General features: G+C 36.3%; 1 protein-coding gene across 2 annotated transcripts in view; it reads left to right on the top strand.

The window, feature by feature from the left end:
* Nucleotides 1-26,907, top strand: part of STXBP5L (syntaxin binding protein 5L) — a 191,887-nt gene that overhangs the window by 10,029 nt on the left and 154,951 nt on the right. For both annotated transcript variants that reach the window (XM_065642097.1, XM_065642087.1), the window contains exon 2: nt 7,416-7,513. In XM_065642097.1, coding sequence (XP_065498169.1) covers nt 7,416-7,513 — 98 coding nt within the window. The remainder of the gene's footprint in view (nt 1-7,415; nt 7,514-26,907) is intronic.

Genomic DNA, 26,907 nt, shown 5'->3' with positions numbered 1-26,907 from the left:
ATTTTTCAATAGGTTGATGCCCTATTTTTTCTTGCCAGTTTAAAAGGCAAGAGTGGGAAGTCTGTTATAGCACATTTACTGAACAGTGAATGCAATTCCTTCATTGTGTTCTCCATTTTCATCCCTTTTTGTATGTTCGTCTCTTTTTTTTTTTTTTTTTTTTTAACTTGGTAGAGTTCTTGTAGAAGGAATGAGAAGAAGTGAAATAATTTTGCATAAGTCTTCCACTTGCGATTTCTCCAAAGGCGATAGTATCTACCTTGGGATGATTATATTCATGTATTACCCTGTAACTTATTTTATTAACTTACTGTGCTGTAACTCAGTGCTGTGGTAGATGTGGCAAGATGGTGTAGTTGTCAAGCGGTCGCTTGGCCACAGTGACACTGATTTAAATAGATTAAATTAATAAGATTAAAACCACTCTGCTTTGAGCAGGGTGGGTTGGACTAGACAGTCTGCAGAATTCCCTTCCAGCCTCATCTGTGCTGTGAACTGGGAATAATGCAATTCAGGGATCCATGTCATTTAATTTATTTGCGGATTTTTCAGTTGGAATTATATTAATTTTGTATTTTTTTATGCACTACAGTATATTTCAAAGAACAAGCATGAGGAGGATGCTTTTTGAAATTCAGAATGCCTTGTTTTCCCCAGTGGTTCACTTAACTTGGCTATTGAATCAATATGAATCATATGTGAATAAGACCATCCTTATTTGATAGTCTTTAACATCCAGTCTGCAGAACTGAAAATGACAATGGAACAACACATCTCTGAAGTTTCTGCAGAGATTTTTGTCATGCAAAGAGGAATTTTAGTGAGGACTGCCAGATTTTAGTTATTTTTAAAATTAATTGTCTGGAAGATGCCTTCGAAAGTGCATTATTTTTCAGAGCTGAGCAATATGAGGAAATTGAAAAAGTTATGCAATGTGTGGTAGAACTAGCATGTTTCAAAAAACAGTCATATGGTCTGCATAGAGACTTTTTTAAAACAGTAGAGTGAAACCAATACATATTAATAATATAGACTTGAAACTCATTTTTGCAACCTTATGTTTTAATTTTTTGAAGTATGTTAAGCTGCTTTCAAAGGAAAAAAAGGTTTCATATGGTCATAGTACAAAAATGTGTAATATACAAGTCAGTTCATGTCAAATACTCTAATATATTTATCTGATTTTTTTCATATAAGTCTAATTATCAGTGTATAAAATTTGTGACACTAAACTGTTAAGATTTTGGGTTGTAGTTGAAGTCTCCTTTATGTCCAGGACAGATATTTTCTCAAAATTCTCCCATAGCTTATTAAGTGACTTATTGTAACAAAGTTTTGTAATTTAGAAATTAAAAGACCAAACAAATTTGCCTATTGCTGAAAGTATTATTTTTCTATGTCAAAAGTTGTCTATGTAAATATTATTAATATGTAATTATTATTTGATTGTTTCCTGTGCATATCTTTTCTTCCTGCTCCTGTATTCCCTATCTCAGTAACACTTCTCTTTTTCCCTTGTGTACCCACGTTTTCCATGTTTTTTCTCTCATGTGTTTTTCTCCACCAATACTGATCTCCTTTTCCCCCTCTCTCAGATGCACTGCTGCTGGTGAAGAGAATAAGCCCATAAGAAATACCCTGCTGAGACAAATCAATGGTCCGTATCACCCAGCAGTCAGTCTCTGACAGTGGCAATAGAATATGTCATTTAGGGAGAGTAATAAGTTAGATCATCACCTGCAGTCCATTCCCTTTCTAATCTCCCATCATCCACCATCACTGGATTGGAGATGTCAAGAGTGTATCCTTAGCCAGTCCTTTCAGAATCCATTTATCAATAATGTCCATGAATTTGTCTAATGCCTTTTTGAACCTGCTGATACTGTCAGCCTTCACAACCTCCTATGGTAGCAAGTTTCAGAAGTTCATTGCCTGTTGTGTAGAAGTATTTTCTTTTTTTTACCTTTTTTTTTCTGTTTTAAAATAATCTTTCATTTGTTTTGAGTGGCTCTGTTGTTTGCTGAAAAGCAGTTCCACATTTACCTTACCCACTCTCTCGACTATGTAAATCTCAGTTATATTCCCCCACAGCTTTTTCTTCTCCTAACCAAAGTTGCAGCACTTTTGGTCTTTTCTGATAAGCTTGCGTCCATCACCTTGAACATGACTTGCCTTCATTGTATCAGCTCTGACTTGACTGCTTCTACGGATGTGGAGAACAGAGCTGCATACAGTACTCAAGTAATGGGCTCACAGAGGTTTTATTACAGCAGCAAAACAATGCCCTCTCTATTATTCTTCCTGGTAATGTTCAATAGTACTTGGCTTTTTGAATTGCTGCTGCACATTAAACCAAAGACTTCAGAGGAATGCCAACCGTGCCCACAAAATCACTTTCCTGAGTTGTAAATGCTAGTTCCAAATTCATCATTGTGTAAGCCTTGTTAAGATTTGTTTTTTTCTCTAGATGCCTTATCTTACATCTATCCTCACTGAAGCTCATTTATCACCTTCTTGCCCATTTATTCAGACTAATGAGGTCTTTCAGGAGTTGGTTGCCGTTGGTACTGAATTTCACTATCCAAAGGAGCTTATTATCAGCTATGAACTTGGAGATTTCAGTGTTCACTATCATTTATATAGTAGATCATTAAAGATGAGGAATAATATTGGTCCAAGCACTCATCCACAGAGTACCCTACTTTTGAGTTTTCTTCATGGTAAAAATCCATTAAACCCTATCCTTAGTTTTCTGTTATCTAACCAGCTCTCAGACCACAAAAAAGCTTTCCTTCAGTTCTATGACAACTTTGTTTCTTTAATAACATTGCTGTGGAATGTTATGGAAGGCTTTTGGAAAACTTACATATATTCATACCCCCTTTATTTATATGCATGCTGATAGCTTCATAGAATTAGAGAAAACTAGTTAAACAGGATTTCCCATTGTAGAAACTCTGCTGGCTTCTACAATGGTCTTTATCCATGTGCTGAGTCTTTATTCTATCATCTTGCCAGGGGCAGCAGTCAGCCTTCCCAGTCTGCAGCTCCAGAGTCCCTTTTGTAGATGGCTTTTTCCATACAACTGTTTCTAGCTTCACTCAGAGTAAAAGAACTATCTGTGGGTATCGTTATCTAATTAAAACATAAGTAGTTTTTGGAATATCCTGTGAACATGCTCAGAAGTCCTGGTTCCTAATGTAGGTTAAGAGCTAAATGGAATCCCATGGCTTGCAACTGAAATTTTGGAAAGTTTTACCTAAGCTGGTATTTTTATAAAAAATAGTCATTCGAAAAATGAAAATTTAGCCAATAAAAAAACTTATCCCTCCTGGATAATTTTCTTAGGTTGGAAGCCTACTGATATCTTGTCCTTTTTTGATCATTTCTGAATAGGGAGCAGTCTTACTAATCAGAGATTCCAGGCACGTAAGCCTATGAAGGAGGGATGTCATGGTCTTACAGCAATATAATGCATGGCAGTTCATCTTTATGAGCATGTGTTTTCACCACTACAACCTTGGTGAAAGCTGTAATCATTGATATTTTTTTATTTCCTACACAGCTAAGTAAGAGGTTATACAGGTTTCTGTCAACACTTCATCGTCTAGTCAGTAAACCAATCAATTATTTGCTTCAGTGAGACTTTCAAATGTGGCACGTTGATCACAATTTGGAAGCAGATTCTACATACTTCAATTGTAACAAATAGACATCTTCTCAAAAATTGTCAACTTAAATAAATCATTTTTGCTGTCAGGTATTACACAAAACAGAGTAGCTGTAAAATATTAGAAGAAAAGTTAAAAATTTTAAGTTTATGCAAATTAGCAGGAACAGTTTTGACTACAAACTCTGATACTGGACACATTTTAAAATTGTGTTTAGTGCTGTATTTTCTGAAGCTATTTAGAGAATATAAAAATCACTTTGAAAAAATGGTGTCTTTACAATCTAATATAAACTACCATAGAACAAAAGTTAAGAAAAAACTCTTATACTGAAAAATTGCATTATTCACCATGCGAACAATTATACTGGATATTACATATTATTACTAGTGTGACTTTCGTTGTTCAGCTAATGAAATATATCATGGTATCTTCTGCAGGAAGAGATTATTGTCGTGTTCTGTACAGCATAGTAAAATGTTCATTGGTAGAAGACTGGCAAGCCCAAGTAATCAGTTTCCTGTATTCATGTAGGTAAACTGGTTGTGTAAAGATTACTTTAATGATATATACATGCAATTCACCATAAGAATATTTGCTTAAAATTATTTAAAACAGAATTTAAAAGAGAATAATAAAGCTGAACAAAGATATATGCTGCATTTTTAGCTGCATTTGTAATTGTTCTGTTTCAAATAAATTATTTCACATATTGCACATAAACTGTATGTTCTAGGGAGCACAGACTGCCTCTAGAGAGACAGCATGCCAAGAAAAGAGACAGAAAAGAAAGCTGGAGAATGTGGAGAAAAGCAGTCCTGGCTCCATCTGCTGTCTGCTTTTTTCCTCCTTTTTTTTTTTTTTTTTTGGTGGGGAGCGGGGACGGGCACCTTTGTTAGGGTATTTGGGATAGGTAGGTCCTATATTTCTTTGAATAATTTCTTTGAAATAATTTCTTTCTGGCGTTTTAGGGTATTTTTTTTTTCTGCTTTTGCCCACTATTGAGATAGTTTAATCTGGGGAAAAAAATCTACTTTGTTTTGCTTTTTCTGCTCACCATTGATAGTTTTGATCTATACTGTTCACACTGGACACAACTCGGATTAAGTAGGAACATACTTCTTTTTGTCACCCTAGGATCAAGTAATTTTGTGGCCTTCCCCTCCTCATCTGTTTTAGTAAATGCTGTAAGGAAGCCCAGGCCCAGTTCTATAATCATTACTCATTCTTACACGTATGCTCACACTACACAGCTTTATCAGTGCGTACTTGAAAAATCTACTTCAAGTGCTAGCTTTTCATGTCGACTTTTCTCATAGCCCTCGAAAATAGAAGGGTTGTTGGACCAAAGGAGAAGAGTCTGGGGATCTGATGTGCATCTCCTTCAAAACTGATTTTGTCCTTTATTTGGAGTCCTAATAAACAAATATAAATATTTTACTTGAAAATTGTTATTTACTTGGATATTCAGTAGACCTCAACAATTTTTTAAAATTATTCTACAAATGGCAGAATTTTGCATTCACAAGAACTTCCCAATTGGAATAGTGTAAATACTCAAATTTAGAAAATGGCTGCAAAATATTATAGAAATAACACTTTTGAGTCAATCCTAGAGTTCAAGAATTTTTACTGAACTATGATCCTGAAAAGATATATATCACTGTGCTTCTGAAACATAGTTCTGTGTCAATAACGGGACCCAATTAAAATTTCCAGATGAAAAGGCTGACTGTACATATCCTGAAAATACTAAGCAGATGCTAAATATATAAGGCACGGATGCAAATAAGTCTTGACAAATACTGATCTTTGCATTCTTAGATCTAAAAAACAGTACTGAAAGCTCCAGTCATAGCTAAACATCAGAAAAATTTCCTGTGACTGGAATTGCTAGAAATTCAAATGTTATTATGGAGATTATTTCTAAAATTTATTAATTAAAGTATAATTGATGAAACATGATGCTTTTTGTATAAGGAAGAACATTTATCGACAACAATACATAAATCTCACATATAATAGAGAATTACTAGTGCAGTTAGGCCAATCATTCAACACGCTAGAAAATACTACAGTTCATAATTCCTCATTTTTTGTGACACAAGAGGTAAAATCATTTTTATAGTATGTAAGTCTAGTTCCATCTTAGATGTCAGGAAAAAAAAACCCAACACAACAAACAAATAAACAAACAAACACAACTAAATTTGAGTAATCCTACCACTTGAGAAGATGAGAAGGTTTAAAAAAAATAAAAGAACACGAAGCAAACCAAACCAGAAACAGAGTTGTAGACATATTTGATAAATGTCTACGTTAACATAAAAAGTAAGTTACTTTTCTACATCTTACTGACGAAGCATATGTTTCTGGATTCTTGCAGTCTAGAAACTAATAAATAGATATTCTTTTAAAGGAAGACATCCGTTATCAGCAATAATTAAGGTATGAGGTGAGTAAGTTTTCTTTTAAGGAAGAGGTTATTTGCTGAAAAGCATTCAGTTTTCTTGTTCCCAAACTACTTTTGAATATCAGTTCAGTTGTTTCCAGCTGTAATGGAAAAGTTGGAGTGATACAGCTGTAGAAATCATCAGCTGCTTTTTACTCAACAGGTCTGCAATTAAGGAGTCCCTTTTGTTCAAGTTGTTCCAGAGGGACTGCTGAATACTTCAGCAGACGGTTCATGAACAAGACAATTTCAAGGAAGAAAAAAAATCTTTAAAAGTTAAATTTCGTTCATTTCAAAGTACTTCCTCTTCAATCCCAACCATGTACTAAAAAAGAGTCAGTCCCAGAGTTAAATATCATATGAAATATTATAAAACATTATTATTATTATTATTATCATTATTATTACTATTATTATTATTATTATTATTATTTACCCAATTTTAGGTAAGCAGTCTCACACACAAAATGAATTACAGTTCATTTTTATGTGTATTTGTGTAGTGTAGTTATTTTCATTTTTTTTGTGTTATGTTAGTGTTCTCCCTCATCAGATTCTTCCTCATAAAAATTAGGCAGGTCATATTGGTCATAACTTCCAGGTTAAGATAACTTAAAATATTCTTTGAGGCAGTCTTCAAACTCAAGGATGTGTTGCAGCATGCTCTGTTCATTTATTCCCCAAAGTATCTCTGGAAAAAATAGAATTAAAAGCATAGCATTATAAATGAAGATTAAGAAAGGGTAAGTGCTTCAGTTGCTCATTTTGAGAACATCTTCTCTGGTGTCTTTGTTCTTTAAGTTGATATTAAGAATTTTTACCTCATAGACTCAATTCAGTTTGTTGGTTTATTGGATCTCTTCTCCTGGACATGTCCTGTTTCTGCTGAAGCTGTTGTTGAGGCTGAGGTGATTTGTAACAGTGTTTTAAAAGCATATTATGTCTCTTTTTTCAGTTTACAGTTTGGCTGCCTTGCATATTGAGGTTATCTTTCTGTATACCATATAAGCAATATATACAGGTTGTATATTGGCATATACTTCGCAATCAACTTTGTTACAATAAAATAATTTAAAATATTACTGATTACAGTGTCTCTAGAAATAGGCATAAGTGAAATTCACCTCAGTATTCAAAACACTGTATCTTTTAAAATACTTTTCTTGAAAAATATTGCAATTAATACAACCTATAGCAAAATATGGATTCTTTTCCTATACATGAAACACAACACATACATGCTGTTATCTGTGATTACAGTTCAATCACTTTGCTCATTTGCTCTGTTTCAGACGGTTCGCCATGGTTTTCCTTATCTACCCACTGCCTTAGCTTTTGACCCAGTTCAGAAAATTCTGGCAATTGGAACAAGAACAGGAGCCATACGAATGTATCCTTTCTCATTCAAAATTTTCACCATTTCTGTGTATTTGTAATACAGTGATGTGAATCATCTTCTGCAAGCACTCAGGTAAGGTTAAAGTCTATGTTGTTATGTTCTGCTTCATTTTGCTTTACTAGATGGACTGGAAAAGGATGTGCTGTTGAAGAATTATCATTAGGTCCTTACGGTGTCCAAAGAAAAAATTTCGACTGAGTTTTTGGTTTATGGTTTTGGCATATAGTAGTTGATATAAAGCAGAATTACTTTTTGGTTTTTTTAGCATGAAAAGTAGACTCTTTTCAGTATGTAAAGGTAGACTACAATGTGGTAATCAGCAAGTTGTGAATGTTGTGCTAGCAATAAATAAATTAATTGCTGCAATGCAGCTAATCAACTGTAGACATCTTCACTGTAGATATCTATGTATGAAATATTGTTTAGACTCTTCCAAATGAATGGTGGAAAATAAGTGATTTTAGGGCAAAATTCATTCCTTCCTGAAGCAGAAGGTGAAACCCTCTAAAAGTACCTGTTTCTCTTCATTAATTATAAAGGCACATCAGTACCGGCATTTAATGTATTTTTTTGATACAGTAGGAATTTTAAGTTAGAAGTCTACACAGAATAAATTGAATATAAATGTAATAAAAAATCGAAAACTTTGATTTAAAAAAAAATCTGAGAATATTTAAATGTGATGTATTTCAAAATGTTTCTCTGCATAATTTTCCTAGTTTGTCAGGGTTCACATATGTTCCAAATTGGTGAAAATACATATAAAGTAAGGAAAAAAAAGAAGAAAGAACATTACCGGAAGGTTTAAAAGTTACAGGATATGAAAGCAATAAATGAATATTTTTACAACCTTCTTGTAGCTAGATAAATTCTGGGTTTAAAGTGGGGGACAGTGCTGTATGAAATACCAATCTAATATTTTCTGGTTCTTTTGCTGTCATTGTTCCCAAGGTAACTATAAACCTAATGAACCCAGAGGCAGGTTACAAAGTAAAGAAAAATCTCCCCCTGGAGAACCAGTCTGTGCTTCACATAACATAACTAAAACTTTGTTTCCTCCATTTTTGGGTGTGCTTGTTCTGAACAGTTGCATTTTCACAAGCCTTATTTTCTATTTGATCCAGAACTTTTCACAAGACTTAACATCTAGTTATGCAACAAGCTTTGCTTTGATAGTTCTACTCTTAGTATTTACCTATACAATGAAGATTGAATATATTCTGTTTGGTTACAAAGAGGAAAATCCCCTTGAATTTGTGCACTTCTAGGAAAGTGCAAGGCTAGTGGTCATGCTTTCCTCTTTTGAGAGGTATGCAAGGTTAGAAAGCTGGAGCTTTCTCTCCAGAAACTTCATTGATATCTTCTGTGTGTGGGCGTATCAGGAATTTCAGGGGTAATGTAGATGTAGGAAGAAGACCTTGCAGAAGACTGACTCCTGAGCCCACCTCTTTTTCCCATCTCAGCAACCTGGCTTTTGTAGGAGCAATGCTGTTACTGCCTAGGCATCCTATACCTCTATAAATCCCTCCTTTAAGAAAAATGCAAATATAGAGCCTGAATTAATACCAGTTCATGTAGAATTAAGTTAAACCTGCATGTCCTCTGCCACAGGAATGGAAAATTAGCTATATCTCCAACCTTATGTAAAACTCTATGGATATCTTCTATATAAATGGACTATAAATGGTGAGAGGAACAAGGGAGAGGAATGTTTTTCAAAGCACCCTTCCCTTTAATATCTGTTCTCCAGTTTTGCTAGCAAACCCCTACCTCATTGATGGAAAATTTCCTACCAGTTCTAGCATCTGAATCAAACAAAAGCATCAAGATTACCAGGGAATTTGATTTTTTTTTTTTTTTGTTAAAGACATGCCATATCATAACATGAATTCTTCTCAGCTTAGGCACACAGATCCTGGTTTGCTTAATTGAGCATTGAGTTAATGGAAGCTGTGCTTTCAAGACAGAGGGTACCATAAAAGGAATTACTTATTTATTCATTTTAGCTAAGGTTTCTCCACTTGGCTCTCAAAGATTCACAGAACATGTCACATAAAAAGCCTAGTTGTGGACTAATAACTTTGCATTTGTACACAGGGCTGGACAGTAACCAGTGAAACAGGGCCTGGAACCACACATGGAACACCACTCATTTAAGCCAGTCTTGCTGCAACCATTTCTAATTGTTGAAATCAGGCAAAAAATTGAGACATTCAAAACCCGCCTGGACGCCTTCCTGTGTAACCTCATCTGGGTGTTCCTGCTCTGGCAGGGGGATTGGACTAGATGATCTTTTGAGGTCCCTTCCAATCCCTAACTTTCTGTGATTCTGTGATTCAAGATGTAACAGATTTAGTATTACATCTGAAAATACAATTCATAATGGAATATTTTGATCAAACTGAAAAAGTATTGGTTTTAATGACTGTCTTCCACAGCATCCTGTAAAAATACTTTTTAACAGAGCTGCACAACAGAAAGGGAATTTGTTCCACACATACATTGTGTTTGGTTGGTGCTTCTAAACAGCACTGTGAATGGAGTGGAAGGACAGACTATTTGGCTACCATCAGAGAAATGCACCCAATTCCTTATTTGCTTATTTATTGGTAGCGTGAAAAGCACCTAGTTTGGATCGGACTCTGTTGTGCTGGGCAACACAAGGGCATAGCAAGACAGAATTTATGTTTAGTATTAGTGTAATGACGGAAAACAAGTTTTCCTGTGACCAGTGCAATTCACATAATGGTACTGTTGCTTTCCTGTCTCTCTAAAAGATTCAAAAAGTGTTGGTATTTATATTGGTCACAAGGTAACAGGTCTCAAAAGACAAGCTGTATCCTAAGAAAATGAAGCGTGTAGCTCTGTGTCGTGAAGTAATGTTTAACATCACGCCTTCAGGTGATCATTTCAAATGATCCAGCAGCAGGACCAAAACTGACTATGCTAAATTGGTCTGAAATAGAGTATATTATTCATAAGTTGCCATTAGGGTACAGAGATAAATGAAAGTTCATTTTTGTATGAGAGTCAATTTGTCTTCTAGATTTCTTTTCAGGCTGCTTTAGATGCAACTGCTATAACTTCTATAGCAATGGGAATTGCTGTTGCTATGCTCTAGTGAGCATAGCAGTCTCTGTGGGATTCTCAAGGAACTTCAACCAACAAACAATGTAGGCTTTACCTACGGTGATGACTGCTGGGTACTGGATCTTCATAGGGACAGCTATTCTCCAACCACAGAGTGAGAGTGCGCTGCAAGTCATCGATGAAAGATTATCTTCCTATTACCAACACAAACTAACAATGGCTGCAAAGAAAGGGCAAAAAGCCCACTCTTGAAACAATTGCTATGCCATCTGGTTGTTCTTTTTCTTTGTCCTAAACACAGCAAATTTTATTTCCCCTCCGAGGATTATTTTCCTCTTTGAAGCTTGTTCTCAGCTCCCATACCTTTGATCATTGCTCAGATTATTGCTCGATACCACTCTACCTGGACTATCCTTGCTTCAAGCAAACACATTCAGAAGAAGAGGGTCTATGAAATTCAGTTCCTTTCCTTATTGTCTCCATATCCTTCTTGAGTTCCAGTCTGGAGAACCTTCTGACATTGCACACAATGGAACAAAGTGTGCAGCCTCTGGTTACTATCAGAGAAGGTTCTGTATCACCATTCAAGGGGGTGAGAAATTAAAAGACTCAGTCAGATTTAAGTATCTTCCTGATTTCAGAGGAAATGGGGAAGTCTGGGGGTTTGTCACATTCTTGATCTGAATAAATAGATTAAAATCAGTGTTGTTAGCAGTTATTATTCCAGTATCAGGTCTGACAAAGTGGTGCGTTGTTTTCAGGATGCATATTTCTGTGTTGTCATTTATTCAGCTCACAAATGCTTGTTAAAATTAACGATAGGTGCTTTCTGGAGTCACCGAGTCCTTTCCTTTGGACTTTTTCCACCACATGAAGGATGTCCTTAGTCAGTAAAGCCATCTAGTTCAAACATATAGAATAGAACATCTACATACTTTTGTATTGAGTTGATGATTATTTGGTGGTCAGCTGCTGTGGGAAATTCTGAAAGAGACTCTTCTATAGCTATTATCATCTTTGCATATTAAGAAATGAGGGAGAGTTTGTCTTAAATCCACTGCAAAAAACCCAGCTTACTGGGTCCAGAGTGGCCTTCACACCACTGAAATCCTATCTATCCTCAAACAGGCTTAAATTAGTAGTATGTCTTTGAGCATGTTTTAGTGTTGTCTATTGTTGTCATTAATATGTATTCTTTAGACTTATGAGATTCTTTTTGTCATGGATGCAGGTTATGGGGCATACAAATGGTCATCTCACTATTTGTTGTGTGTGCAAAAAAGTAAGCCGTCCACAACACATGCAAGACCTTTCTAACAGATGTAACATCTTGCTGTATTTCACTGTTATCAGACAATATAGTAGCCGTTTCATACCTAAGCAAACAAAATTATTCTGACTCACTAGCACATAAAAGTGAAAGCGTTGCTCTACCCTCAGCTTTTGCTTAGCTACACAGTACTGACACTTTCCTTGGTCTGACTGTGGTGCTCATCAGATATTTTCATAAACAATCCAAGTCACTATCCTGGCAAAATACTAGTTCTTTCTTGCTGCGTTACTTTTTTGCCAGATTAGTGAACTAAACTATTTGTTGCTAATCAGAGCGATGCATAAGGAAGCTGGAAGGAATGCATTGTTGAGACTGGATGGAAAGGGAGATAGAGGAGAAATAGAAATTTGGCAGTAAGGAACAGGTTATAAGCTTGACTTGTCTCACTATGTGAAATTGCAACACGGAAATCCAGCTATGGCAGAATGTGATTGTCTATGAAATTTGCTACAAAATGTAGAAATAGCCTATCAATTTTGAGTGGTATGGAAGATAGCCTATCTTTTGCTTATGTTTAAAAGATCTTCATGTGAAGCCATTTTCAAATCACAAAAATTCTACAGGCTCTGCTCAAGAAAGATTCTGCTTTTGGATCATGTTTGGAATAATTTTTTTGGCCTGTTTTATGTGTTTCTTCCCACGCTTTGATAGCAAGGGTGATTTTTGAATGTCAAACACAGGACAGCAATACTTAATAGGTACGAACAAAACCAAAACAAAACATGCCTTCAAGATGGCCAAAAAGGCCAACAGTATCCTGGCTTGTATCAGAATCAGTGTGGCCAGCAGGACTAGAGGAGTGACTGTCCCCCTGTACTCGGTGCTGGTGAGGCTGCGCTTCGAATCCTGTGTTCAGTTTTGGGCCCCTCACTACAGGAAAGACATTGAGGTGCTGGAGAGAGTGCAGAGAAGGGCAACGAAGCTGGTGCGGGGTCTGGAGCACAAGTCTGATGAGGAGCGGCTGAGGGAACTGGGGCTGTTTAGCCTGGAGAAAAGGAGGCTGAGGGGAGACCTGATCGCTGTCTGCAACTGCCTGAAAGGAGGTTGTAGCGTGGAGGGTGTTGGTCTCTTTTCCCAATAACAAGTGATAGGACAAGAGAAAATGGCCTCAAGTTGCACCAGAGGAGGTTTAGATTGGATATTAGGAAAAAATTATTCACAGAAAGGGTTGTCAGGCACTGGAACAGGCTGCCCAGAGAAGTGGCTGAGTCACCATCCCTGGAGGTATTTATTATATAATATGTGTAGAAGTAGCACTTAGGGGCATAGTTTAGTGGTGGACTTGGTAGTGATACAAGTGGGACTCAATGATCTTGAGGGTCTTTTCCAACCTAAACAATTCTGTGATTCTATAAGATTATCTAGTTCTTTCTATGAAACAGCCAATAATAAGATATTTGATTCCAGAGTTACTATCTTCAGTCAAGTGAAAGGTGAAACTTAAACCTAAGATAGCCCTATTGAACAGCACAGATCCTTGGCAGCTGATGTGTGCGGAGAGACTGTATTATCAAGAGGTAAAACTGAGGCTGTTTGTGTGCTCTAGAAAAAAAATCAGGCAAAGTAAACAAATAGCACTAATTAAATCATTGCCTGCAGAGTTCTGAGGAGGCATGGAATTTTACAATAGTTAAAGTGTGGTAAAGTATGTTTGACATCAGGTTGCATGTACTTTAAAAGAAAGAAGATAATATAACTTGAGGTTTTGGTCTGTAAGAAGGATGGTATAACATCCAAATATAAAGTGTGACAGATTTACTCTCCTTAGAACTGCTGTTTCTAAATCTAAACAAGGTTTAAATAGATCTTTATCCTTAAAATAAACTAACTGTGTTCTATGCTGTTTATGTGGTTTATTGGGCAGATGGAATGGGGGAAGCACAGACAAGATCATAAAACCAAAGTTCTGTTATTTGACTTGAAAGAATCATTGATGCATTTCATCTTTAACTAACTGTGGAATATATTTCGGATTTTTCCGGAGCACTTGAGTGATCTAGGAACACAAATCGCACTGAGAGTCAGTACTCCTAATATAAGTTCTTTTAAAAATGCCCCTGGGAATCAACACATACATAAATGTTATTTTTATGTGTGTAGATACCTAAATAGGTTATTACAGAAATTATTTTATTGTTAATCTACAAGAAAAAAAAATCATAAAAGCTATAAAAATAATCAAATTTACCTGTATGATTAAATCTGACAGAACCAGAGTTTGTGGAATTTTATATCTATACTGAGATTACTATGCATCTGGTTACGTGTGCAGTCATATATGTATTCATATTAGGTGTCTGCATATATGCATAAATTTGGGGTCATTGGTCTCACAAGCCTTTTTTGTGCATTTTAAGTAGGCAGGTTATATATGTTACAGTTACATGTACTGAGCTTTCTTCACTTTGAATTGATGTTTATCCAGGAGGTAAAAATGGAATCTGACATCTGCAAGCAAATCTACTGAGCAAAAATAGATGTTCATATATTTGGAGATGCATATAAGAGTGGCATACAGGTGGATGGATCTGGCAGCATTTTAATTGGACCCGATGACTGTACTGGTGATCACTGTCTGAAAAAAAAAAAGCTTTCTGGATGTTTGTTTCAATAATTTTATTGAGTTTAATAAAAAAATCCCACCTTACTGTGATATTGAAAAGATGACTAGTGGTTATAGTCAAACATTTTAAAGAAGTGACGTGTCTTGATTAGACTTTGTGTGAGCTTTAAAGCTTTCCCTACCTTTTTTTCTTCAAAAACTTCTGTCATCAACGCAACTGTTGTCATGCAAAGGAAATAATGCATGGCAATTTGCCCTGCTTTCCAGTCTGCTAATTATCCTTTTTAGACAAATATCCATTACCTAAATGTGGCAAACATCCTTAAAACATAGAAATTTATAGTCATACTGCACAATTAGTTATTCATTTTGACTCTTTTCCTTTTATCTAGTGTGTACTTTCATGGGAGAGAGAAATTATATTTCTCCCAATAACTTCTTTTTGTGTTGTGAGAAGAGACCTATTTCTGTCTAGCTACAGGCACTCATTCAATTTAAATTCTTGATGACTTCTTGAAGTTAAGTGCCTTTCTCTCACATATGCTCTTTACGGAGGGAGGCCACGCACTAAAGGTAGCTGTGGAGGATTGAATGCGTGTTATGAGGTAAAAAGACTACGGTGACTGTGAATAATTGTCTCTGCTTGGGGAATACCAATGTAGAAGACCTCTGGAAGTTTCGGCAACCAAAGACATCCAGTTGTGAGGATCTTCTGCAGCAAGGAACATGTACCACGTGTTGGTGGTTCAGTATGAAATGGGATAGACAAAGTTGGACACTATTTCAACCAAAAGCTTAGGTGTAGGGCAAATGTGTAATTTTTATAGGAAGATAACCAACAATGACCTGCAGAAAGTTACTAGATTTCTCTTGGCAAGGTGAATCTTTTTTGGTTAGTCAGTGCTGACTAAAACTTAACCAGCAGAAGGTAATAGAAGTGTATAGCCACAGCAGCTGGAGTCATATGGCAAAAGACACATGTGCTTCTGCTGAAGAATGTACCTTTCAAATGTTTGCTCTAGCCCCACAGTGTAAGGGAATGCAAATTATATCTGTGCCTGGCTTCTGAATTATACTGTTATTAGTATAATGTCCTTGGTACCTCTTCTGATTTTCTGCTGATATGCAAAGATTAGCACAATAAAACTATCCATAATAACTACTGTACAGACTAATAAGCAAAGTACACATTGTTTAAACACTGGTCTGTCTGCCATTGTGCTAACATTGTACTAAAATACTTGTAAGCCAAAGCCAATGCTTAGCAAGCCAACTGTCAGTGATGCTGGGTTTTGATAAGAAAGGAGTCTCTTCCTTTATATTCTGTCCTTCTTACTCTATGAATGTTTGCTTTATAGGCACGCTGCATTTGGTATTACATCGCAGATTTTGCAATTACATTGTCTTTCCTAGGTTGTTTCTTGTGGTGGGTTGACCCAGCCAGCAGCTAAGCAACGCACAGCCACTCACTCATTCACTCTCCCTCAGCAGGATAGGGCAGAGAATTGGAAAAGCAAAAGTGAGAAAATTCATGAGTTCAGGTAGACACAGTTTAATAAGTGAAGCAAAGCTCTGCCCACCAGCAAAACAAATAAGGGATTCATTCACTACTTCCCATCAGCATGCAGATGTCCAGCCACTTGCCGGAAAGCAGGGAGGGCCTCAGCATGTGGAACCATTAGTTACCTGGGAAGACAAATGCCATATCCACAAACATCCCTGTTTCCTCCTCCTTTCCCTGGGCATTGTGCTGAGCATGATGTCATATGGTATGGAATATCCCTTCGGTCACTTTGGGTCAGCTGTCTTGACTCTGTCCCCCTGGCCCCCCAAACTCTTGTGTACCCCAGCCTTCTCATGGCAGGGGCAGAGTGGGTAAAATAGAAAATCTCAGTGCTGTGCAAGCACTGCTCTACAACAGCAAAAACTCCGGTGTGTCATCAATGCTGTTTTAGTCACGTATACATAACACTACACCATACAGGCTGCCATGAAGAAAATTAGCTCCATCTCAGCCAGACTCAGTACACTTCTCGAAAATTCTACAGTACTGTTTTCTTGAACAGTTGTTGTTTTCAGATGATGACTGGAAATCTAGTGATCTTAAAGTGCTTTAATTGTAAAACTGCTACTTGAGCAGAAGCAGGATTTCAGAGACTTCTCTCTAATTATTGATACTAACTGCTGGGATTTTTTCATTTTACTAAATAGATTTTAGCAAGTCTCTGTATATATTTACATGTTGCTGTTCAAAATTAGCTGTAAAAATGCTCACAGATAATGTAAGAAGGAAATACTGGAATTTGATTCTTTTGTACTATGGTTGATTTCTGTTAGTTTGGTTGATTGGTTGTTGTTGTCATTGCTCCAAGAAAGGTAAAGCCTTAATCACCCATTACACTGCTAGATTTCAAGCAGCTACAGCATGTGCGTTTTAAATGCCAAGCCTTTTAGAGGAGTGTGAGTTTCTATTTTGTTATTTAGGTGTATTTTATACAATGCAAAATTGCATGACTTTTTATTTACAATTATGTGATCCGATCTGAGACACACTTATTTCAAATGCACTATGCTTTTATTTTGAGATGAATTGATGCGATGTGTGGTAGAAGTATACCAACATTTGAGTAGATTCATGTAGTAGGTGTGCACGTGAATAACTTCACTCAACTCTACAGTCTTTTGGAAGCCTGCGATTAGAACTTACAACCTAATTTTTAAAAATAATTATCTTTAATTGTTGTGGGTTATTTTGTTGTGTTTTTTCCTTATTATTTGCACCATGTAATTTCACAGGTTTAAATAATTTATTTATTTCAGATGTGGATAGATGTTTGCCCCAGTTCCCGTTATATTATAACAGAAGTGCTTGCTTTTTCACAGCAGTTTTATTAATATTGATTTGTAGAGTTTGAGAGATTTCACTTTACAATAAATGCTTAGAGGAAGGAGTGGCTAATACATCAATACTTCATCTATCGAAGAACTTGACTGAAAATATTTTATTTGGTTAGGGGAAGTATCCTATATTCCTTCTACAGATGTCATATGTGCTAATCAGTAGATTATTTGCATAGCTTTAATGCAGTTCATTTTATCTTAGTAGCCAAATTCATGGTAGGGATATCATTATGAAACTCAAGATTGCAGTCTTTGAATTTGGCCATTTTTAAACAAAAAATTAACTAAGTGCCAGAGTGAAAAGTGTTTAGGTGCCATTCATGAAACCAAGCAAGCAGGGTAATGTTTATTTCCCTGTAGTGTATTGATAAGAGGCTACTGAAGATAAGAGCAATTTCACGGTGATGCAGAGAAGAGATTATTTGCCTATGTCTTATCCCACTGTGGAGAGTAATCTAACGACCAGTACATAAATTTGGCATAAGTAGCAATGTCTTTCTTTCCTGGTTTTTGAGAATTATCCAACAGGTATGAATTGAGTCCCTAAACTTCTAATAAATTATAAGGTGTACATGTCAACATTTTTTCCACAATATATTCAAGCCAAAATGATTTGGCAAATTCACCATTCTTTCATATTTTCATTTTATTCTTTTCTTCCTTGTCCTCTGTCAGGTTTGAGCAATTTCTCATGTTACTTATTTATTAGGACTGCAGAATACTTTCTCCGCATTATGCTAGTGTTATGGAGTACTTGTTTGTCCTCTGATTTCAGTTTAGTGAGGGTTGTTTGTCTTCTCTTTCAAGGTGTGAAAGATTTTGTTTATTCACTCCTTGAAGGAACCAAGTCATCCAATTTCTGTGTGAGATAGTTTTGTTAAGAGATCATGTGAGCACTTGAGAGATATGAGCATATACTTGTAGAGATACATCTGCTTACATGGAGAACTTAAAAAGTTAAGGGAGGGAATTTTATAAAACCACTGTATGGAGATAACAGCACATGGAGGCCTTAAGACCTGACTGAGTACATTGTTTTACTCACAAGAACAGCCTCATTGACATCTGTAATATCAAAAACCACACTGCAGTGCCTAAGCAAGATTCAAGTGGAATTCAGGCATCTGAAATTGAAGCTGAAATTCTGAACAACTCTGCACAGTTTTCTAGCTTGGGAAATGCCTCTTCAGATGCTTTAAGTGTTGTTTGTGTAGATACCCACAAGTGCCTTAGTTTTAAGAGGGTCAAATAGCTCAGCATCTGTCTCATAATAGAGTACTAATATGATTAATCAACTAGACACTTCTCCAGCAACCTCTGTTAAAGGATTAAGATCTGGCAAACCTTCTCAAAGTGTACAAGATCAGACTGAACATAAAATACAGTGGAAGATGCTACATCTAAGAGAGATATGGGAGTTCAATTTTCTCAGCAAAAAGTTTAAACCTACACATCTCATTACACACAACATTTTTACTATCAGACCGTATATCCCTGTGAGGTGTTTTTCACCTTGAAGTGTTCCACTTTGCAGGAAAAGCAAGCAAAACCATGTCTGTCTAGGTTAATCATTTAGTCACATTATTTAAAGTAGGAATTTTGCATGCCAGTTTGTGCTCAAGGACTGCTTATAAATTTTATTATGAACAGTGATTAGATGCAATAATTATAACATCTAAAGTTATTTTTATTTTTATAGATCATGTTATATTAGCAAGACAGATTCAATATTTAATTAATAATAACATCATGTGTTTGTTTCACACAAGTTTGTCATAAAATAATACTTTACACTGGAAGATCAAATGGTACCGGATAGATTAGGTAATTTCAAAGTAGCTCTTAAATTCAGAGCTGCCTGTCTGGGCTCATAGCTCTTGTCTTTAGTGAATGTATTTATTTTGTATTAACAGATCAATGGATAGTGCACACAGATTATATTTGGGGCTGGAACCCAAGACCTCTCTTTCCCAGGTGAAAACCCGGTAGTCATGATTTCTTGTTCCATCTCTCTTAATCAATGAGTCTTCTTCCCCAAGCCTCAACTTACTGCCCTTTGGAACTGAGAGAATCGAGAGTTCCAAGAAGGTTCTGGTCAGGACATTGCACTCATAGCACATTTATTTCAACACAGTAACTGTTAATTTTTGTTTTCTCATTATTTTTAGATGCAAGAACTGCCAAACTGTTAATGGGGCAGGTTTTGCATGCTTTCTAACTACACCTTTTCATTCATACAATAGGGTGTCTGATGGATAGAGGCACCTGCAGACTTAAAATTGGCTAAACAGAATTTTTGGAGATAAAGTTTTCATCTTTAGCAAGGCCTTTTCAAGTCCTTTGGCCTTTAGTAAATAGAGCCTTTAACTTTATTCCTGCTGTTCAGATCTGTAAAATGGAAAAGCATCTACCAGTGTCAAGAAGGCTTATAAAATGTAATGCATGGTTGTAAAATTCTTTTAAGATTAAGAATACCAGAATTATATTTTCCAGAGTTATAGGAAAAGGAAGTCCTTAAACACATTCATGACAGAGTGATAAGCACTGCTACAAACATCTGTGAATTATCCTGTGCATTTTGATCACGCCTCCACAGTGTGTGATTTTTATAAAGTGAATGAATAACCACTTGCAAAGATGTATTTGTCAGTTAAAATTTCACATAAAAATGGACCTAAAATTAGTTTAAAGATAACTCACCTAAATGAAAACTGTCATCTGGACCATAAGCTTTTCAAGCTGCCAACTTCCTCAAGTAGGATGTCCCAGAAAACAAAGCCAGAAGCTCCAGTCTTTTCTGAAACAACAGGGGAAGCAGATTCTCTCAAGAGGATGACCCTTAAAATGCCTTCTCCTATGCTCCTGAAGTTCATAGCTTAGCACTGCCAGCATTGCAACTCTCAAATGAAAGGGAAGAACAACGGAAAACTTTTATTTTATAGGTTTCTTCAGTTTTAATTGAGAGATCATTGTTTCGTACTTGAAAGTAGAAGAATCGCTTCATTAGGCTGACAATTTTTTGCTACAGCAAATAAGCTTTCTTGATTTCTTTTAAGGGTAAATTAAATCACAGGGAAATCAATATCTGCAATAAGAAACCAGTGTAATTTTCAGGGCTGCTGAACAACTTAAGGACTTCAGACATTTTACAGTTGTTTAATAAAACAAAGTTTAAACTATTTTTAAAGGAATATAAATAATGCTATATGCTACATATTCCTAGAAGTAAGCTATAACCTATGCTACAAGGAAGGACAGAAAAACACTTAGAGTCCTTACTAGTTTTGTTTAGAGGAATAATTCTCTTCTGACTTTAAATCCATTAGTTAATTTAATTCTGAGCAGGCAGGTAGAATGTTGTACCTTCCTTGCTTATTTTAGCCATTTCTAGGGCTTCACGGAAAGGCATTATGAGACATGATATTAGAAGTGAATATTTTTCTTCTAAGTTCCTACTCTAACCAATTAAACTCTGAAACATAGAGTTAATATCAGTACAGTACAACTAGGTCTGCACATTCAATTAATTAATTTTCCATTAGTCCCACATCAATTATCATCCCATACCCCTACAACTTTGCTTCTGCTACTGTCAGGATACTTCACCAATCTCATGCTTCTGGACCTGCTGAGGAAGAGCTGTATAAGAGTCCTTGTCCCTACTTTGCTGTGCTGTGTGCTGCAGTGAAAGGAAGAAGCAGAGACATTCCACTTATAAGGATGAAAGAATAAAATGCAGCCTCTGTGAACGACTGTATTATTTTTTCCGTCTTCTGTCATGTGAGACTGATGTTATATCATGAGGAGAAAAAGAAAATTTTGGTGGCTTCCTGAAGCAGTTTAGCTGCTTGCCTGCTCCCAAAGTAGGGGAATGAAAGTGTCTGCTCCAATTCCCCTAGCATGTTTGAAAATCATGGGAGGGACTGAAAGTTCTTCTATTCTTCCTAGAAGGGTACCAGGTTCAGCTAAATTTATTTCTGAGGGGTAAAGCTACCAAAACTGCTGCCACTGATTTAATTGATACTGAAGAATAGTTTAAAGATCCCTTCTACTTCCCTAGTTTAGAATAGGATCCTGAAAGGTGGCAACTGAGAAGCCAAAAAAGCCCTCTTCCAGCAGTTCTGATAATGTGGTGCAGTTTCTAACAGGACAGGTGAAACTTGTTAATGATGAAGACTGTCAGAAAGAATGTTCAGAGTCTGTGTGCTTGATGTCATCTTTGTTATCCAGAAACAAGTCTTCCACTGGTGCCTAATGGTTGTCTGGCTACTGGTTTGTCTTTAAGCACAACTAGATGAGGTTCATGCTGTAGACCTGGCTAGACAGATCTCTGAGTTTGCAAAGAAAAGGAATCAATGGTTAAGTAAGGATATGTTATCTGTCCTCCATTCTGATATTTCCCGTATCTCAAACTTCACCCGTGTGATCATCAGGTCTTAGTTTTACAAGATCTGTGCTTTGACAGAGGACAGGCTATTAAAGACTACTACCTTGTATTTTAGACTTCCAGTCCAGAATAAATATATTGCACTTCTGGACTCTTCGATATGATGACCATGATCATAATTATTACATAATGGAATAGCAAGTCAAGGTTGTACATGCAAATTTAACTCTTGCAGTTGATAATATTTTTGAATTCTTGCCTTATTATTCCTTTAACACTTCAGTATGATCATATAGTAAATAATTCTCTAAGAACTAGAAATAATTTTGCTCTAGTGTAGGAATTATAACTTATTTTCTTGATTTAAATATGTATTTAAGTGTATTTTAAAACATGTTTCTGATATCTTTATCTCTAGTAGTATTGCCTAACACAGAGGAAAAAAAAAGGAGTGTATATAAAGAATCCACCAATACACCCTGTTAAAAGCTGAAACAAAGAAATAATCCAGTTTTTTAATATTCTTGTTTGAGATTCCTCAGGTTTTGTTGTAGTTATTATTGTTTTGTAAGCTTGCCATTTCCAATATGATCAAAGCATTTCACATTTTTTTTTCCTTTACCTCACTTATTAGTCTGGACACTAGTGTAAATCTAAAGTAGCTTTTCTGAGTTGATTGTGGTTGTTCCAAATAGATGTTGTACTTTCCACAACCTCATAGCCTGATTGCATGTTCCCTCAGGTTTCATTCTCCTCATTAAAATAAAATAAAATATTTGAACAAGAACATATATTTGCTTTTTATTATAATGGGCAGAATTGTATTAAAAATTGGTTTTGTATAAAGAAATTTGGACTGTTAGCCCAGCTCCTGTTCTTATAATCATAAAATCTGAATTGTATATATTTTCTTCTACATCCTGCAGGACAAATGGCATTCATATTGGTTGCATCATGTTTAATATGTAACCTAGCCTTTACTTGAAGAGAATTTGGGCTTCCAGGAATTCTAAAACTAAGAAGATCTCTCTTATTAACCAATGCCTATGGGTGTAACATCAAGGAAAGTGCAGGGAATCATTAAAAAAAAAAATAAAAACAAAGCAAACAAAAAAACCTCTGCTGGATCTCAGTCTTTTTTTTTAAAGGATGTTTAAACACTTGAGAAGTATCACATGTAAAGGAAGGTGGAATTCATTAATTTTTAATGCTTCCATTTTGCATTTGCAGTTTGCACTGACTTTCAAATAGAATGGTTCTAAATCAATATTTTATAATCTATGCCAATATGAATTAAAACTACAAAAAGCAACACTATAGAAGAGGGGAAAAGTAGTGTCTCTTAGAGAGACCTTTAATCACCAAGTATCAAAATTATTAAAACAGGTATTGGTAGAGCTATCCCAGTTTTACTGACGAGGAAACTGAGGCACTGAGTAGGAGAGTGATTTGACCCAGTCCTTAATGAGAGATAGGTAAAGAGCATGGTTTCTGTGATTTCTAGGTTGGCACTTCAGCCACAAGCTGTTGTAACTCAATGACATTTAACCTGAAAGCTTGTGTGCATGTTTTTGATGATACCTTTATGTGTTGTCTTCCAGATCATAAGAAATTTGGGACTGATTCCCATATTCTTTTGCATTGTTCTGCTGTAATAGCAACCTAACAGTGTAATATGTTAAGTCAAGTACATCCTATACCTTATTTTTGCCATATACTTTACTATTGCTGAGGCTTGACCCATACGTTTTAGATTACATGCGGCAATCTCTGGATGGCATATAATATGCATGAAATTGTTCTCAGAGGGAGGTTTTGAGCACTCTAATGGCATATATAGGTGTTTGTTTAATGTTTCATTACATACAGAAATGCTATATAAAATCCCAGGATAAATAGATTCAATGTACACATTCCTCAAATGTAAGAAGAGGTTGTAAAAATTTCATAGCCCAAATGTGTGTTGCTGTGTGTTATTTTAGTTCCTATCTGAAGTGAGGAAAAGGGGAACAGTATACACAGAAAGAGAAAAGAAAAGAAGACATTCTTGGCAGTTGTATACTTCCAGATTGCATTTGCATTGGTGGGGGGGGACACGGTACCTGGGAAAATGCTGTGTAATATGGCCAAGTGTCAGAAGAATTACCACCTGTCTCCAGTCTTGATCTTAGTTGTTCAGAACACTAATAGAACAGAAAAATACTGGTATCCCTGTAAGGGAAAACAGCTGATTGGTTGATATTTTTTAATAGAGTTATGAACTATTTACTGCCCAGGTAAGAAAAGGCTGAATAAATTGTTCGTGCTATACATCAGAATATCAGTGTCTCAGGCAGACAGAACTGGCTCTTGATATCTGTCCTTATGTTAGTTTTTAGGCTCTGTAAGCCTACATATTAAAAAAACCTCTGAATTTCTCTTTCATCTCACCAACACTCATTTCAGTCATAGTGGCAAATTTTAATCACGATTGCTTATGGGCTCGAATGACAACCAACCTCATCATCCATACTGTAGAATCCCATTATTTGTTTCTGTTACCACCTTTCCCACAAACAGAGCATGGGAAGCTTCCAGGTTCTCCTTTGTCACTTCTTCCCTGTCTTTTCTCTCTGAAGGATGAGGCAGAGTTAATCATTGAACATTCACTAAAATTATGAATGTATATATGAAGATCTCAGCCTCCAGTAGCACGTTCCTACTACTACCATAGCCAGTCTAGAGTCCTCAAGCTACTCAGTGTGAATGACATCTTGAAGGACAGGCAAGTCCTCTTCCTCTTTCTTGTGTCCAATTTTGGTTTTTTACTAATTTCAATCACTTGGGCAACCTCCCGTGCCACTAAGTGACATGAAGCTTCCAGGTACTCCACATCTTACAACCCTGAAATGCTGCTTCTGTTCTGCTGCATTCTTGTGTTCTGCAAAACTCTAGGAAACCAGTAGGAGTTTTTCTGTAGCTCTGCACGTGTGATATTTGTCATATCTCCTGGACTGAAAGCTGGTATTTTCCATTTGGCTGTTGTGCAGGGATCTAACAAGGGAAGAGAGGGAAGCTAAAACATCATGTCAGGGTTGGGACACAGTCTTCCCACAGTCTGCTGCTGTAGAATACTGTGCTGCTATTACAGGAAAATCTAATATTTACTTCCAGCAGCTCCAAACTACTTATTCTCCATATAATGTAGCATTTCTGCTATTTCACAAATCCGTAGCCACTTCCCTGTGTCCTCTCAGTATCAGCAAAAATCCACATTAAAGCTGCCTGAGCAAACTCAGGAGTTCTTTACTCCTATCTGTCAAGCACTCCTCTGCATGTTACTATGCCTCTGCAAGTTTCTCAGCTCTGATGACTGCCTTTCATTCTACAGTGTTTCAGAAGTTCTCAATATACTCAATGAGACTTACCCTGTTTTTATCACCTGCAAGAGCTGCCAGGTTTTGCACAGAGCTGTGACCTTCCTTTGCTACTGTTTGCAACAGGATATATTGACCATATACACTGATATTTGTGGCTGAACACAAAGTATTTGCAGGTATACAAAATAACTCCATAAATTCTTCTACTTGCAATTGAAGAATATTCCAGTGACAGCTATAGCAATTGCTAGCAATGGAACATTAAAAAAAAAGTTTTTAACTTCTTTTAATCCAATTGAATCAGTTGAAAAGAGGCGAATAAATATAATCTGATTTGAACAGTTCTCTGCATTCATCAGCAAGTCTCCAAAGATTGTTCAAATACTCTTACACTTTGGAGTATGTTTTTTTTCAAGTATTTATAAAAATTTGAAACTTCTTGGAGTATAGCACCACTGCAAGCTCCTGTATCTGTGGACATCTGAGCTAGGTGCTTGGATTACGGTTGCAGTAGGAAAGAACTCAGGAATGAACTCACATTCTACCTGGGAATGTGAGTACATGTTGGGAGGTCAGCCCATACTGATTGTTGTGCTGCTGGGGATAACGTTGTTGCAACACTCAGCTTTGTGAGCTCATTGTGAATTACCTGCCTGAGTTGTAGTTATATCGTTGCCGGCTGTATGATTGTCTTTTTGTGACTAGAGGCTGTACTCCTTTCATACTTTACAGTAACTCATAAATGTTTAAGACAGCTTTTGAGCAATTAGTGCTGCTTCTGCTCTAGAAGTTATGAATTTGTTACGTGCAATGATTTTCATCATGTGTCACCTTAATTGATTTCACTCAGTTTGGCAAAGAAAAGCAGTAAAACTGAAAACATGTAAGACTGCAGTTTTCTAGTTGCATGAATAATGTGCAATATGAATTCTAATCTATTTTCATGAAAAAAATAACAAATGGCTTATCCCACTCTATTCTTAGCCTGGAAATATGCTGACACATCTAATGCATCATAAGAAGTGCTTTACATGTGAGTTACCTTGGTTAGCGGCTCACTGGGTCCCCACACTTGTGCTTCCTATTTATGAAGTGAGTCTACACTTGAATGCAATTTGTTTCATAATGCTTAAAGACAACCCTTTACAGCTATTAAAATGTGGGGAAAAAAATCCCTATTGGTCTAGAAATATCTTTTTGTACAAGCGTGTGTGTTTTTTTTTTCTTCAAAGATGTAGTCATCATGTATTTCTTGTTCATCCCTTGTGCATGGCCTATCAGACTGGAGGCACTTGTGGAGAGGAAAAGCAGTCCCAAGATAAAATACTAGGAGCAGCACTAGAAGAATACTGATGCAGGTTTATTTTTAAAAATCCGCATCAAAAAGACATTTAAGGGAATGAATTCTCGACTTGTTACCATGGGCAAACATTTTTTTTCAGAAAAAGTTGGAAAATACATCTACTTGTTTAGCTATTTATTCTCCTTTCAGAATGTGATCATATGTACTTGATATATTTCCTGAAAATCATGAAGATTCATGCCTTAGCGAGTTCTTGGGTTGCAGCTGAGGTTGGTTATTTGACCTTCCTAGAGAAGGTCACCTGCCAAGGCTAGGAGCCATCTGGGTGACTGGAAATGGTGAGCTGTGCTGCATACGTGCACTGGATAAGGAAGTACTAAGGAGGAGTGGTGTTGCAGTTCCTGGGAGTGTCCTTTTCACCACTGCTTTCTCTCACTAGATCTTTTCCA

The sequence above is a fragment of the Caloenas nicobarica genome, chromosome 1, assembly GCF_036013445.1.
Source record: "Caloenas nicobarica isolate bCalNic1 chromosome 1, bCalNic1.hap1, whole genome shotgun sequence".
Lineage (NCBI taxonomy): Eukaryota > Metazoa > Chordata > Aves > Columbiformes > Columbidae > Caloenas > Caloenas nicobarica.
Note: the sequence above shows the minus strand (reverse complement) of the source record. Positions and strands in the feature narration are given on the sequence as shown.